Source organism: Osmia bicornis, chromosome 3, assembly GCF_907164935.1.
Source record: "Osmia bicornis bicornis chromosome 3, iOsmBic2.1, whole genome shotgun sequence".
Lineage (NCBI taxonomy): Eukaryota > Metazoa > Arthropoda > Insecta > Hymenoptera > Megachilidae > Osmia > Osmia bicornis.
The window spans coordinates 4,882,928-4,899,769 of record NC_060218.1 but is presented as its reverse complement, the minus strand read 5'-3'; the positions used below and the strand labels follow the sequence as shown (position 1 = coordinate 4,899,769).

Here is a 16,842-nt window from a genome sequence, read left to right as displayed (position 1 = left end):
ACCTTCTAAAACGATTACTTACTGCGATTGCGTGTAGTGTGTCGTCGTTGAAGTGTAACGTTCCTCGCAGGTACTACTCTCGTAGATGTTGAACTCCGTACGGAACGTCTTGAGCGGCCTTTGCTCCTGCAGAGCACGCTGAAACACCGCGACAAACATTGCATAATCCTCGATCGAATTGTTAATCGAGTATCAGGCGATCGAGAAAATTATAATAAATTGGTGAAAAACAATTTGAAAATTACCGCGCCAACGATTCTTCGATCGAGCTTCATCGTTTCGATTCGCAGAGCGGTCTAACTACGAAGAAACACGCAAGAAAACGATCGAGTTCTGATTCGCGTACGCTTCGGCTCGACTGTGGAAAGTGTGTCGCGTGTCAGGGCTGCGTGTCGCTCTCGGTGGGGCACTCGACGGCGTGCATGTTTCTCGCGGAAGCTACGATCCGCGTATAATCACCGCGAACACCTCACTGCGACTGAGTTCGATCCCCGAGTTGGCAAGCAGCCGGCGCCTGCCGACACGTAAACTCGCGAAAACGAGGCATCTGTGCGCGTTAAAAAGCCAGATTCTTATTTTAGAAATGCGACCGACCGCTCTTTACCGGCTGAGAGAGTGCATAGTTTTATCTTCTCACGATTTCCTCTTCAGCCCCCCCTTTATTTTCTTCCCTACGCTGTATACTAATTAGTTTTCACGAACGTTAGGCTCGTTCCAAATACACGGAATCGTGTCGCAAGAACGTTCTCCGCGAACAGTCGGCCTCGTAACCTACGTAGAATTAAAGGATAACGTAATCGCGATGAGTAACGCGGAGACACGTGCCCCCACCGATATCGCGCACGTGACAAGCGAGGAAAAATTTTGCGTTTAACGATGAACCCCTTCCTTCCTCGCTTCCATACCCGACCCCTCTTCTCATCGTTACTCCAATCATCTTTGATCGTGGATCGTTAGAGAAGAGGACACGGTCGTCCAGTTTTTTTCTCTTTTCAATCGGAAGGAGAAGGAAAAAAGAAGTAGATTGTTTCGTACCTTTCGTACGATTCTAATTCCCGGCATGACGGATGCCTTCCCCCCGGTCGACGGTGTCGTTTCCACGCGCATTTTCTAACGATAAAAAATAGATAAAACCGGAGTTGTTTTTCCACGATAGAATACGCCCAAAGCGTAGACGACGCCGGCCACTTTTGCGACGTGGCTATGCGGTAATGCAAGAGCGCAGCTACGCTCCTGTTGTGCGCCGTCGTCGTCAGGCCACTTGCTCGACTATCGAGCTTTCTATACCGTGCGATATCCGTATCGTATCGTATCGATCCCGCGTCGGCTCGCGCCGTGCCGGCGGGAAGGATGAAACTTTTGTTTGCGATACTGTGTCGTTTCGTAACGAGAAACGAGTTTTTAATTATTCACGAGTACATCTGCGTGGGCGATCTCCAAGGAGAGACTAGATCACTGCCAATTTTACACGTGTTAATAATAATTGATAAATTTGAAACGGTTCATCTTTTCTGGGCTAAGTGTGCCTTCTGGCTAGACTGATGGTATGATTCTAAGAGGCACGGTGTAATTTAAGGTATGATTCGATCGACTCGTGTTTATCTTCAGGATTCCTCTTGTAATGAACTATGAAATCAACAATCCATGGGATATAATCCAATTAACTGCAATAAATATTGAAATTGAAACCATATCTTAATGAACCATTCACGGTTCAATTACAAAACGCATCAAAGTTTATCTATGCATAGTGTTATCATTTGGAAGTGGAACGCTTACTAAGAAATTTATAGTCATCTCTTACTGACCTAATTTTACTCTTTAACCCTTTGAGTGCTATGGACGCATGTTAGTCTGGACTAACGACGCATATATGTTCGAAAATAACTTTCTTCGATTATTTAATTTGGCGTACAGGAATTACAATCTTTTATCTTTTTTTTTTCTTATTGTTTTAAGAAGATTGAACGAAATGCTATTAACCACAAGTCATGAAATGGTTAAACAATCGAAAGCCTTATAAAAAGGGCCATGCCCGTATATTCTAATGAATAAATAAATAAATAAACAATCATAACATTGTTGCGCCTTGCGAATTGCCCTCCATAAGAACTGTTTCCGCCGGGAGTATTCAGCGCTCAAAGGATTAAACGAAAGAACGGATAAAGATCTTACCTGCAGAGACGTATCCTCCGGATGTTGCACCGCCAGCTGTTTAACCTTTTCCTGAAGGATATTCACGAGCGTGGTGTACTTCCTGTTGAGGGTATCTAGGTCTCTAGCCACGTCGTCGACGGTCGAAACATATTCCCGTCGTGGTTTCTTCACCGAAGCGTCCAAAGACGGACAGATATCTTCCAATTCTTCCTTGAACGCTCGAAGCCTTTGCCCGTAGATCTAAGGGTTTTCGGTTAGCCCGTTACGGTTAGTGCATAGTATTAGATTCTCGCCTGTGCATCGCTAAAAACCTTCTATACCCCTTAGCATTCCTAGTACCATCGTCCTAAGGTACCCCCGTTCGGTCTTGAAGCACAAGCAACCGCTTAAATCGGTCTCGGACTAAATTCGAGCGGGTGTACGCAATTTTCAAGCGGATCTACGACATCTGGCTGGACGGTTAATCGACAACCGGAATGCGCGAAGCAACAAGCCCCGAACCTTGACAATGCACAATAGAAAACCATTGCGCGAGATAAACGCGGCGATACGATTCGATATAACGAGCACCGTGAAACAACCGCGACGAATTACCTTCATTTATTTGCACACCGTTTTACAAGGCTTCGCGTTTAATAGGATCGGTTAATTGTGCCCTATGGATAGACGGAACACGAGGAGGCGGGTGTTCAAAGCGGATGGTGGATTAAAAGCTGTTTAAATTGATCGATCGCGTCGAACATTAAATCCCACGGGGAAAAACGATTTCGATTCGAAGGAAACAGCCTCAGCCTTGTTTGCGTATGTGAAAAGCAGTGACAGCGTGTTTCTTTTAGCCTACGTTGCTCATGTACAGCATCTACTGCGCGATGAAAAAAAAAAAAGAAAAGACAAGATTAAAGCGATAATTTAGTGCGATAAAAGCGAGAAAAATGTAGCTCGCGATGAATCCTTGATCCCTGCAAAAGAATTGAAAACTCGAGATATCTAAAATACGTTGCGGTTCGTAACGAGCCTCTGACTTTCTTTGGCCGTACGATCGGTTGTAAAAGCTCGTATGGAAAACCCTGCTGAAAAAATAAAGGGTTGCGATCGATGCTGGTTGCTAAAGTAGAAGTCCATAGCGGCGAACAGTGATACAACGGTAGCGATATTCCTAGTGATTGCAGCTGATGACAATTACGGCGATGATCGCAGCCAGATCCACGAGGAAGACAACCATGGCCGACGACGATGAACATCCTCGCAGGCAGAACTTCACTATCAATCTAGCAGGTACGTCAAAGTGGACAGACTTCACGGGACATACGGGTAAGATTCGATAAGGAGGGTACACGAAATTGGGGGTTGGGGGGGTGTTGTACGTAACGCGGGGTAATTTGCGCGACGTGTTCTTCTGAAGGAATAAATACGTAAACAAAAGAAAGGACTCACGCAATAATACCATTCACGCAAGCGTTCATACCGTAAGCTAAGGCTACCTAAAGGCTACCTAAATGCTAGCTAAGCCTACCTAAAGGCTTGCGAATACCCATTCGCGAACGTGTCGCGTCTCATCTTACCTTCCCCTCGCGGATCAATCGACCTCCGGTCACATTTACCGCCTCGATCGCTGGTGCTCGATCCACAACTTTGTTCAATAGATTCTAGAAACAACAGAAGGTGTATATAATACCAACGATCTTGATATCCTAATTCGCTTTTCCAAGGCGTATATCTTACCTTCGCGTTCTCCACTTCCAGTTTCGCATAGGACTCGTCAACGAAATCAACTTCGTTCCTGTAAGCGTGCTCCAATTGTTGAGCCAATCCATAGGCTGTTTCGGCGCTTCGAAGTCTATCGACTAGCTGTTCGCAGAGGCTACTCCACCGGGCGTTCAACGCGTTCACTTCAGCATCCAAACGATCCACGTCCGAATGAGGACCGCGATGGTTTGATCGTGATTTCTCAACGAGGCGTCTGGCATTGTGCGCGTCGTCGTTCAATCGGTCTATCGCGCCGTGCTGTTGAGCGATGGCGTTCTGAAGCACCATCAAATCTTCTAATACATTTTGCAATCCCTTCAGATCGGATGGTAATTCGTCGAACGAGGCTAGTTTCAATTCGAACTCGGATATCGCGGTGGTGTTCTCCTCGATACCAGAGAGCACGATCTCCACACATTTCAGTCGTTCTATGTAAAGATTGCTAGCGTTCCAGATGTGATTCCATTTGGTGGTAACAGCGTCGAGCTTGTTCCTCATCGCTGGAGTCTTCAAGGTGATACCACGGAAGGTCTGCTGGACCCGATCGAGATCCGGTGCCAAGCGTCGTAGACTTTGCTCGTAGTCCTTGTGTTGCAGAACTAAATGTTCTAAGCTGTCGAGATCTCTAGGCAAAGGAGCAGCTATACGAGCATTTAGAACTCTCTCGGCTTCGTCGAGTGCTTGTTGAAGAGTGGAGATCTGATCGTTGAAAATACGGCCCGCATTCTTTGATTCTTCCTCCGCTCGAGCACGTTTCTCTAGCTCGTCGAATAACTTGTTCACTTCGGCCATTTCTCTCTTCAATCGTCTTAGCTGTGGATCAGCTGGATCACCTTCCGACAAAAGCTTCTCAGCATCTTCGTTCAACGCCTTTCTGATAGCGGTACGTTGATCCTGACCCATAGCCAAGAACTGTGGTAGATCCCAACCCTTCACCACTTTGATGGTAGCGAATATCATGTTCTGTCGTAGTCTGAGCTGTTTACGTTGCCATAGTGCCACGCTTCGATCGTATTGTCTTCGTAATCTCTCGGCGGCATCGAGAGCTTCCTTGTCTGGAGGTTGAAGAGCGAAGCAGACACCTGGCACTGGGGATTCCACTCCTTCTTGATTCTTCACACGCCATTTTATTCTACCAGAATTGTCGTATAACGTGCATTGTTCTCCCTTTTCGATCGACATCTGAAACAGAGAAAATTTACACGAACGATTTCGTAGAAACTAATTACCAATGCGGAAGGTATTCGTAAAATTTCATTGCTCACCTGTTTGTAACTGCAGACACAGGTGACTTGCATGGGTCGTGTCACGGGTTGACGACGCTGTTTCATAGGAACGACGTCCTTCGCCTGTTCGACTAGCTTTTGCACGTGATCACCGTAACTGTTCAATTCTTCGCGCAGTTCTTGCATGCCTTTCAGAAGACGTTCACCCTCGTCCAAAGAAAAATCGGACTGAGAGTAGATGGTGTTTAACGTCTCGTCCCTCTTCGAGATCCATTGTTCCGCTTGTTGAATATCACGGAAGAATTGTTGGCTCTGAGCAGCGTGTTTCAAATGGACTTCCAAACAGAGGGTCAGCTGAAGAAGCCAAGCCCATTGACTTTGCATAGCAGACATGTAAGCCTCGATCGTCTTCGCTGCTGGATGATGCTGGAGAACCAACGCTTCGCCACGGTCTTGTACCGCGGAGAATTGTATTTCTCTCTTCTCCAAGTCGCTCATAAGGGACTGTAAAACACAATAAAATTGATGAATTAAATATTGAGTAATATTCCTCTCGTCATTGCATCAACATAAATTTCATTAATTCCAAAATCAAACATTCCACCACTTTAAATTACCTCTATGCCAGATCCATAGGTACGCTTGCAAAATAATGAAAAAACGTTAACGAATCTTACTTTCAATTCGTGAGCAAGTTAGAAAGAAATAAAACATCGAATACCTCGTAATACTGTTCGATACTTTGCACGTTCAGATTCTTGTCGCTCCAATCACGCGTCACCTCTGTCTCTTCCTTGGAACTTAACCAGACCAGTTCTCCAGTTGCCGATTGTATAAAATCGTGTAACGTGTCCAAATCGGAAAGCCTCTTGTTAGAGGCTGACAATAATTCGGTGTAAAGTTTCTGTAGAACGGCGAGATGTTGACTGTACAACGTCAACTCTTCGCCGTGGAAGTGGCTCTTGGCTTGCACGCATCTGTCCACTTTAGGATGGAATTGTTCGATGTTCTTGTGTTCTCTCTGATGAACGTCCAACTCGTTTTGAACGCTTGGCAAATCGGACCCGTAGTCCGCTTCTTGAAGCTGTTTTATCTTAGCTTTGCACCAGTCGATGCAATCGTGTAAGGCTCGGAAATGTGGATTTGTATCCACCAGTCGTGTTTCATGGACGGTAGTACGGTGTTTCGTTACGACGCGTTCTTCTACCGGGAAGGAGACGGCCGACAGTGGCTGTACCAAACGTTTGTGAAGAAGAGATCGCAACGCGACCCATCGTTGATGCAGCTTCTGTACTCTGAAATGCAAACACAAACCCGCTGTTTTCTTCCGAATAAATAGGAGAAGATAGAAAGTGGTACCTCTTGTGAAGTTCGACCGCTTGACTGTACTTCCCCTCGGTAAGAGTGTGCACGTCAGTGAAGATATTCTGAATTTGAATCTCGGTGTTGCGTATGTCTTGTTCCAAAAGATCTACCGCGTGTTTGGCCTCCAGAGGATGAAGCCGATCGAGGCGTCGTGCTTCGTCTTCCACTCGTCTCTCTAGCTCCTCCAGTCGATTATCGGTCGTCTTCATCTCTCTGTGAACTTTCTCGGCCAATCGTTGTAGTCGTTCGAGTCTGCAAGCGTAAAAATCAAAAACCATAGTTCCTTGAAGTGACCTATCACCTTTTCATCGATCTCGATTATACTTTACCGTTTAATTTCGTCGATGATCGCCTGCTCTCTCTCCTGATGCAGCATCATCAGTCGGTTCCAATTCTTTTCGATCACCTCGATATGTAATTCCGGTTCCATATCCACTTCGCCGACCGCTTCGAAATACTTTTGAAGATCCCTGAATATGTAAGAAAGCCTTTGCTTGTCTCTGTATCTAGGCGGTACCTCCTCGTTCTTGAATTTCGTGCTCTCGGCAGCCAGTTTCTTCATCTCGATCAGGGTCGGGGGGAAGGCACGTTCCTGCATCAGGCACATCTTCTCGCGGATCCATACGTGGAGGGAATTGGCCAGTTCTCGATATTCGGCCGAACGTCTTTGAGCTTCGGCGTCGTAGAGAGGGTGAATAGATGGCGGCTCCGGGAACACGTCGTAGAGCGAAGAGATGTACGTTATCAAGGACTTCTCATCCGGTTCAGGAGTATCCACGTCTGGGAAAGGAAAACATAGATCATCGATCAAAAGAAATTAACTCTTCGATAGTTTATCTCGAGTGAAACTCGACAGATTTGACAGTGTCAAATACGACCTTGTCGCGGTACTTGAGTAACTCGAACCAGTTGCCACGCTTTCCATTTCCAAAAAAAGAAAAAATGAAGGAAACAAGGTTTATCGTGCAAAAGGGAAAAAGCAGAGGGTGGGAGATGGAGCCCGTCACGGTCCAAGCGACGAGCGGAAACGGGCCAAGCTAGCAGCGTTTTGTAAAAGAGAAAAGGAAATGAACGGTGGAGAAAACGGAACGCACGCTACGGGACGCGAGAGAAACTTGATGAGAGAAATAAAACGTTTTATATCACCGATGAAAAAGTGATTACCTTCGGGATCGAGAAGCCTCGTAACGCCATACTCGCGCTCCGCGACGTGGAAGACCCGATCGAGCCGCTCTCGTGGTTGACTGGCACGAGCACCTCTCCAATCGACCAGATCTGGCCTGTTTCGGTGTATCAAGGCACTGAATGCCAAACCGTCCCTCCAGGACCCGGTGAAGTCCGTGACGCGTACACCTGGGTAACGCGCCGTCGATCGTCTCGCCCATCTTAGAAGAGCTTCGCGGGCAGTTACGTTGGGTTCTTGGCCCACTACTATATCGGATATCTATGAAATAAAAACAGATTAAATTTCATTAACAAACTTCGTCACCGGTTTAACCCTGCGGCGAATAAATGGTCGCGTGGATGACAAATGCCGCAGGTATACGGTCATTGTCGAGGACCCATAACATCCTGAGGATCATTAAATATGATGCAAACGGATTCATCAAGCTATGACTAATTTTCGAGAGTCTATGACTAATGTCATCGGCGCGACCACCCTAGGGTCAACGCGTTGACTCCCATATTTAAGTGACACTTGAATTTCCATAGGAACCAACGTGGCAGTGAACGCGTTAAGCTCCTTTTTGGTTGCACTCTGCGGCGCATAAAATGCAATATTATTTCCGCTTGGTTCGCCCTTTGAGGTTCACTCGCGCGATTCTTCCTGTCGCTTTTAAACCCTGATGCTAAACACAAAGACGGAACGAAACGAGGGATTTTGAATTTTTTTTCACCAACGAATGGCGCTTACCCGAACGGTTTTCGGTTTCGGCGAGACCTGCCGGCTCAAGGAGGAAGAGGAAGCGGTAGTTTCCAACAAGTACCCAGCGGCGGCTCGTTTCGTCAAATCCTCCCCGACGCATCGTTCCTCGCCCCTCGTCAATGTGGTTGTTTTACGAACTATGCGAGTAACGATACGTTTCGTACCGTTCTCGCCGCGTTTCGACGTCTTCGTTGACTCGATCGACGATCCTAAATAGCGTTATCAGTCGCACGGTAAACAAACCGAATGACGGTTGCGCAAATTATACAGCACCGAGAGGATACGAGTCTCGGAAGGCATCGTATCGAGCCAGCTGATTTGAAATCGCGTCACGATCGACTCGCACAGTCGGCTGGATTCCAGCCTAGCGCCTGTCTACACCGAGCAAAACTTAACCAATGCAATTCTAGAGGACTGAGAAAGGGTATTGTAATGAAAATGAATAATACAATTGAATGCGAGGTATGTAACACGGATAAGAAGACTCTGAAGGATTTCTTCAATGTATATTTGCGGTATGAGTAATGCTGTAAGAAGGGATCGTGATGGTAAGTCTTCCTCTAAAACAGTTCAAGTTGAGGTTTTTCTTATTGTATTAATATGTAGGTACCATGGATAACAAATTTTTTTTAAGAAAACAATGTTATTGGTTGAATTTTGCTCCTCACTGTATCGGTCAAATTTTGAGCAGAATTTTTGTGAAGACCCTCGACACTCGTAAACCTGGTGCAACGATCGCATCGTACCTAGAACCTCGGTCGAGAGTCGTCGTTTGGTATAAACCGCCCTCAAGTCGTCGTTGACGGGCGTCGGTGTGGTCGAAGCAGAGGAGACGACATTTTCACGAGGGTCGTCTTCCCTCGTGCCTTGCACGAACAATCGCCCTCCCTTGCTAAACCGATATATAGACATTGTCGAACGTATCAGCCGGTCGTTTGTCGTCGCGAATCGTTCGCGATCGTCGAGAGAGGATCGTCGATCTTGGAAGAAACTAGCATCGACGTCCGTTAAAGAGAAGCAAAGCACGTACGACTGATTCGTAGCCTTATCCGGCGTCGAGTCGCCGCTTACCGGGCGCACGTTAGCCTCGTGAAAGCCGATTATCGAGAATCGACCTCTCGGTTCTCGACCACCGTTATAGCCACGCTTCGAAAACTTCCGATTATCGATTCGTTAACGCGTCGCCGCGCCGGTTCCTTATCTTTCGAATGCGATGAGATCAATCGCGATCGGTGGTATCGATGATCGATCACGAAAACTGAGTCGTTGTTTTTGAGGAATTCGCCGCACCGTTTGCGATTTTAGCACCAACTGACGATAGAGGGGATATACATCGCGCGTCTACCGCTCGTGAAACAGCCTACGGAGCTGAACCGTGTTTACCAGACCGGGAGACAATGTCGAAAGAACAAGTGGAAGGTGGTTCGAAGTGGTGGGGCAAAAAAGGATCGAAGGATGTAGAAGAAAGTGACAAGAAGACGTAGGATGATAACAAGACACGAGGGAATTAGCGGTTATCGGGTTGACACTGTCGACGGCCAGGTACGACACCACGGAGCGTATCGCGAAACCGACTGTCTCTTGCACTATACAGGTTCGCTCATCGAGAGACCGATCCCCACTTCCCAGTTTCTTCAGTCGCTCTGTTTTACGCGCTCGTTTCACCGCTAAGGTTTCACGACTCAGACGCGACACGTGTCTTTAGGTTTGCTGGCTTTTAACGATTTTTATTCCTCGTTACATGTTCGTATAAAGCGAACTTGCTGGAAACGAACGTGAGTTATTATGGAACGGCACAAGGATGCGTCGCGATTCACCGAACGACCGACAGCGTGCCGCGTTGTATCCGGCTGCCGTCGCGAGAGTAGGCCAACGAAATGCGCACAGGTGAGAGACGCCTCCGACAGTCCCCCTCTTCATTCCCCACTCTCTTTTTCTCTCTTACCCCCCCTCCTTCCTTACTTATTTTCTCGTGGTTGTCATACCGTGGCCAGCTCCATCCTGCCCACCCTATCTCCCTACATGCCGCTGCTGGACTAAACTTATTTCGAATAATAAATAAATCGTCGAAATAGAAATTTGTGAACCAGAATCTCGTTAAGGTTCCCGTGATGTCAACTTTTAACTGTTTCAAAGATGCGCGCCGATTCTGAGATCTTGTCTATCTGACAAAAAAGTGGAACATTGTCGGTCACGGTTAAGCAAATCTAATGGGACCGAAACGAAATCGATTCATCCTACGATCTACCATTTGACATGATAAAATGAACAACAAATCTAATTTAATCCGTTATTCGAATAACGCCCATGACTGGAGTACGCTTCCGCGACGCCCCCTTATAGTGTCCTCGAAGACGTCCTCGCCATTTGGTCATAGTTGTGTTGTAATCGGTGCAAGGAAGATCGCGCATGCGCCGGGGCGATACTAGTCGAGTCATCGGGAGGACTCGAGGCGAGTCGAACGAGAGCCCACTTTGGCGCACTTGGGAACCGAGTGGACGCGCCGCGACGAGACGGACGCGATTCGTCGCGTCCTTCCTCCTTTTCCTTTTCCAGAGATTTTACGATCTCTGCGTGGCACAGTAAACGGCGTCGCGAGTACCGAACCGGGAGCCGATTCGCGTTTGATTTACCTAATTCGTACGCGCCGGTAATTAATAGCGTTGGCTCATCTCGAGGACGAGAACGAGCGATTCTCTGGTAAGAAAATAAAACGAGCAGAGGACGCAGCAACGAAAACAATGACTAAATAAGCGGACCAAGTTTGAAAGGAACGAAAATAGAACGCAACGCGACGCGTCGTGTCCCTGAGTTGCAAACTTGAAGCAGGGGAAAAAAGGAACGGAATACGGTCGAGCAGGAGTCGCGCGACTACTCGAGACCGGACGTGACGTCATCGCTCCGCGACTCGAGCCGAGTCGAGTCGTGCTTCCGTTGCGAAGCTGAGCGCGTGAACCGATTGTTGCAATTGAATTAAACCTCCTCTTCCTCCTATTATAATATTACATACAAATGTCTTTGAATAAAGCGTAGAAAAATGAAGGCGCACCGTTTGCGAGGGCGCGAAAGCTGCTAGGATGCGCGTAAACGCGCTAAAAAGGAACGGAATCGATGACGATTGACCTTGGCCGGTGGCGTCATACGCCTTTTTGTATTCCGCGTTCGATCGACCGATTTTGATTAACATAATTACAAGGTGGGCGGTTCGTGCTCGAGGGAGAAACAAGCGCCGCAGGAGACAACGACGAGATGCTGATACTGTTGTTCAGCCAGTTCGCTCTCCTCCCACGTATCGAAATTCCAGCGAGACCGTGTTGCTCTCGTCTTTGCTATGTCAATCTTCCGCCTTTGTTGACTCGTCGTAAGCCGCGAAACTACCATAAACGGTCAGGAAGAACAGTCATCATCGACGGCTACGAAAAATGACGCGCACGATCGCGTCTAGGGAAATCTTGTTAAGTGATCCAGAAGATCACGGCGTTTCGAAGTTTCCGCGTGTACGGCGAACGGAACCAACCGCTGCTCTACATGCGAGCGCCATCTAACTGCTCTCTCGATCGATTCGCGCGGTCGATAAGACGGTCGTCGCGACGCGGCGCACAGTGGGAATTTTGAATTTTGAAATTCGTAAATTTTGCCCCATTGTGCGGCGCATACATCGCTCGGAATTATTACTTTTTTTCTTAGGGAGATTTTTTATTTCCTTTTTTCTTTTTAACTTCTTTCGCAAAGCACTACGGCATAGAAATGTTAGGGAACTTACCTTGCGTCGCCAGCTCTGCGGCGCAAAAAGAAAACAAAAATCACACCATTAGATAGATGCCTAACGACGAGCCGTTAGTTAAATGAAATAATAGAGGAAATAAATATGTACGAGGATGACGGATTTCTCGACGCGTTCGAATAACGAACACTGTCTCCCATTGTGCGATGATCCCGTAACGCGCGGTTAACTCGCCGCGATCGAACCGGGCTTTTTTGCCCGACGTCCGGCATCGGTCTAGTCTTTTTAAACGGGCGCCGGGTATCTCTCGTTCGCCCGCCACTCTACGTAATCGCGTTCCCGTTTCCGTGCCGTTGAACGGCGCCAAACGTCGCCTGCAACCAGACTAACTTACTTTACTTCCCTCCGACTCGCTTTCAATCGGAACGAGAATCGCGAGAAAAACGAGAGTGGTCGAGCATTCCTACGCGATGATTCCTCCTATCCATGTTTTCCCTTTGCGCTGAAGTTTCTCGGAAGCGAAACTTTCGATCGGTATCGTCTTCTACCGTTTGCTGTCGATACCAAAAACCTCGAACGGCTGGATATCAAAAATGATCTCGTCCTTCTTTAGGGGAATCGTACCGATAGTCGCGGTTACGAAAGGGCGAACCAGGTGTATCAAGACCTTATTGATTATTCTTATGTACACTATGCTATCACTTCATGGGAATAGCGATGGATTATTCGAGCTTTGAACCTTCGAGATCTTCGAATATTTCAGATTCTTCCAAGAATCCATCGCTACAAATGATCGCTATCGTAATTTATAAAGAATTCTACTCACCTGGAAATGTAGTATGATGGTCCATATCAAACCAAGCGTCAACTTTGGGTTACCATCGACGATATCCTCGGCACGGATATTGACGAGTTTGATTTTCTTGTAACGTAGAAAATCAAGGGCCATCTGTACATTTTGCAGCATGTGGAAACGCATCCGACCCCTTTCTCGCGGCTGGAATATAATCGATCGGTTAGAATTTGCAGGATCATCCGTCCGATTTAACCCTCGACTGGTAATGGTGCGTTAATGGGTTAATTTAATATCAAGGCGGGTAAAGAAAACGCATTTGGATGGATAAAACGTACGTTCCATCAATTCTTGTATAATTGGGGTCAAGTTGCTTTCTACCCCGCCAGTTACGTGACCAGCATTTTCACCCTGACCAGCCAAGGATTAAGCAGAACAGTGCCAATTGTCTGCCATCTCGGACGAGTAACCAGAATAATGGAACAGTATGGCGTTGAATACTTACGAGATGCTCGCCTGAGAGAACCTCCAGCAAAGAAATGAGGTTGTGCCCGTCCCGCAGGTCTTCGAACAAATCTCCGACATGTCTGCTGGCCTGTAACAACGTTCGCAGTCTATCAGAATCATTGTTTAAACAAATTTCAATATTCGAACCTTCCCCGACAATTCTTAACTGAAAATAAAAACAAGCAATTAAATAAAACACTAAAGAAGACTGAAAGGAAAGAGGAAGTTCGAATTTGAAACGATTATTTTAAACGACAGGACATCGAACAGGCAACGAATATATTCTACACGTACGTGCAAGCACACAGACAAAACAAGGGACCAGGAGGAAAGGATGAGGCTAGAGAACAGATAATCGCGTGCCTCGCGAAAATAAACGTACCAAGTTGTTCGACGCGGTGCGTCACGTGCAAACGCAGCAATCACGGCCCTCAAACTTGCGGTTAGAGTTTAAATATCGCATGAGATAAGCTCGTATCTCCGTAGAGAACGAAGATAAAATCAAGTTCAATATTGCACTCACGAATATGAAGCAATTTTCATTTTTCCCACCCCCTTGCCGATGATTGCACATTTGCCCAACGACTACAGAGATGTATAACTTTGGTCGTAGATTTCTAATTCCTGGTAAAGGATGCGGAAGGATCGGGTTGTTTACAATGGACAAAACGAGACATCGTTTTCTTGGTGCATGCGAAAAATTCCTTCTAACATTGGCAACGGTGATTAACGACACCTGCTGTTTGACTTACAGTAGGGGAACAGCATGGCTGGTTGTTCACAAGGACGCACACGTGCAGGCACGTGTAAGTCTGAAAAAAACATTGATTGACAAACAGGAGCACGGTGTGTAATTATTTTATTACGGCTGCCTGAAACTTGACCGAAAATGATAGCGGCAGGTTAAACCTTCCGCTATTCACGGCCCTACGGAACGAGTGATCGATACAAAGATCCTTGCTGATAGAACAAGGATTTCATTGTCATGCGAGAACACAAAGCTTCGGGATAATTTTCCCTTTTGAGAACAGTTAGGCAGGATAATCCTTAATTGCACGTCATTGCTCAGAAAATCTAGAACAAAGACTAAAGAACCTAGGTTCCAAGTACGATCTATGCTCTAACGCGGTGTTTCCCAACACCCACGCCCCACAGGGTGGCAATTTGATCGTTAAGGGTGGCAATTAGAGGTGTGCGAGTACTCGAATTTCGAGTCGACCAATGATCGGTCGGTCGAGCCGAGTCGATCGCTTCAATTTGCCGAGCTACTCGAAATCGACGAACTACTCGAAAAAATCGAACTACTCGAATATTCTAGCCCTCGTAAATCGAACTTTCACAAGGGCTCGAATATTCGAGTAGTTCGCTTTTATATCAAACAGTTCGTCGATTTCGAGTAGCTCGGCAAATTCGAAGCTAGTTCAGCTCGGCTTGTAAATTACGAGTACTCGCACACCTCTAGTGGCAATGGACTTGTCCAGAGTTTAAGTTAACCGTATGGCGACTTTCGGTCGCTACTTTGCATCAAGCATCAAGTAATAAATAAATAATTACTAAGAATTAAAATAATATAGAAAAATCTTTCGTTAAAATTATTTCGTACTTGAATTTCAGTTCAAAATTTACTTACTGTGTTTCCTCAACAATTTCCTAGTGAATTCTTCCTAAAACCTATCATTCAAGTTTCTTAGGTGAACAATTCGATTTTTGAATATTAAAACGGCAGAAGAATTTTTAGAAAGGCATAGGTGGGGCATGGCACAAAAAGGGTTGGCAAACACTGCTCTAACGTCTAGGTCTAACAAACCTCGACTATTTCCAAATAATTCATTAGTTCTAGATTTACGTTCTAAACTATCGACATGCATGTAACGATTATCAAAAAAGATTCTAAGGAGAATCACTCGTTTCAACGTATTAGAGAGAAGTTAGAAGGAACACTATCGGATTCATACCTTCACGTACTTCCAGTGCTGCGGTAAGCATGAAAAAAGAGGATCGAAAGTGAAGAACGTAATTATAAATGTTCATCTGACAATAGGGTCTTATGCAATTGGCAGATATCTGGGCGGAACAATCGATGCGTTGTCACGAGCGAAACGAATATACCGCTGTCTGTCACGCTGGCTGCGAACCGCGTCGTGCTTTCAACTATTCTCGGGCGAGAGTAAAACGAAAGTAAAACGAGCGTATATACGAGAATCACGGTGTGTTTTTGCAGCTTCGCTCGGGACAACGACCGACCGATCAGAGATTGAAATTGGGTAAACATGAAAAACGCGTATCGGTCGATGGGCGCGGGGTTCGATCGTGCGTAAAAAGTACGCGATTTACCTATAAACGAACGATCGAATGAAATATATACTGTGTGTAACGTATAGATTTAGTCTGTCCATAGGGAAATTCTTGTTGAAGGTACGAAGAGGAATCACGGAATGTTCATTATTCAACGGATTGGAATTCATGAACGTCTGGGGTGTTACTTGAGCGGACCATTTCCTGCCACCAAATGGTTACGCAATGGTCTACGATGCGTCATGAACAAGCATGCACTCGGTGTTGAACGATTGCCACGTTCCTATGCAACATCTCCAGACCGGCTCCTCTGACCTAACCAACCGACTAACTGACTGACTGACTTCTACGATTGCCTACCTGCCTACCTGACTCTGCCTACTTACCCACCTACTTATCGAGTCAAGAGGTGGTAAATCGGGAACGTCGTTCGCAGGAGAACGTTTCCGAATAAGGTCAGAGTTACCGGAGGAAAGGTGGGCGCTTGGAATCGAGCAGGTAGGTAGCCAAGAGAACCAGTACCGAGCAAACACGCAGTACCGTTCGCCGTATTACCCTGCAATCCATTACCAACACCAAGTCGGTCGATTCAAACTGGCTATCCTCGTCAACGGGTATCTCAGCAACCTGGACTGTGTTCATACATGTGTGCGAGTGGATTTGTACATGGTGAAGAAGAAACTGCTCCTCGAAGAGGGTGCTTTAGATCGAATTAGAAAATTGGGGCGAAACCCCTTTATTCATTCTTGGATTCGGTTCGTTTGACGAGGGACAATATTAAAAGTGGAGAAATTGTGAGTGCTCCCCGTGGAGTTCTAATGATATTAACTGGGACTTGATTCGTTCAAGCCTATCCAGGAACTATCGCGATCGAGCTGCACCTGTTACTCCGGACTCGAACGTGTTAATTTCTATCGATTTGCAATAAACCGTACCGCCTTCGGCATTCTCAGTTCGCGCTGCAGGTAGACCACAGCTGAATGGTATTGCTTTCCATAGGCGCCGTTGCATTTCGAAAGGAAACCGGGCTCGAAGAGGGCAGCTAATATAGGTAGAAAATAAAGAGGCTCGATAACCCTTGAAATGCTAGCCGAGTTATACT

At 46.4% G+C, this 16,842-nt stretch overlaps 1 protein-coding gene across 23 annotated transcripts in view; it reads right to left on the bottom strand.

The window, feature by feature from the left end:
- Window positions 1-16,842, bottom strand: part of LOC114871729 (dystonin) — a 63,108-nt gene that overhangs the window by 35,091 nt on the left and 11,175 nt on the right. For 12 of the 23 annotated variants that reach the window (XM_046284985.1, XM_046284975.1, XM_046284981.1 and 9 more), the window contains exons 4-16: window positions 14,198-14,257; window positions 13,444-13,533; window positions 12,972-13,142; window positions 7,659-7,938; window positions 6,824-7,274; window positions 6,489-6,746; window positions 5,851-6,424; window positions 5,747-5,770; window positions 5,169-5,633; window positions 3,880-5,085; window positions 3,720-3,803; window positions 2,176-2,397; window positions 23-138 (exon numbers count right to left, since the gene is read on the bottom strand). In XM_046284985.1, coding sequence (XP_046140941.1) covers window positions 23-138; window positions 2,176-2,397; window positions 3,720-3,803; window positions 3,880-5,085; window positions 5,169-5,633; window positions 5,747-5,770; window positions 5,851-6,424; window positions 6,489-6,746; window positions 6,824-7,274; window positions 7,659-7,938; window positions 12,972-13,142; window positions 13,444-13,533; window positions 14,198-14,257 — 4,001 coding nt within the window. Of the gene's footprint in view, window positions 1-22; window positions 139-245; window positions 736-1,035; window positions 1,123-2,175; window positions 2,398-3,719; window positions 3,804-3,879; window positions 5,086-5,168; window positions 5,634-5,746; window positions 5,771-5,850; window positions 6,425-6,488; window positions 6,747-6,823; window positions 7,275-7,658; window positions 7,939-8,409; window positions 8,631-9,167; window positions 10,301-12,971; window positions 13,143-13,443; window positions 13,534-14,197; window positions 14,258-16,842 lie in introns of those variants that run through there. The other 11 variants (XM_046284986.1, XM_046284987.1, XM_046284988.1 and 8 more) reach the window with 8 other exon arrangements.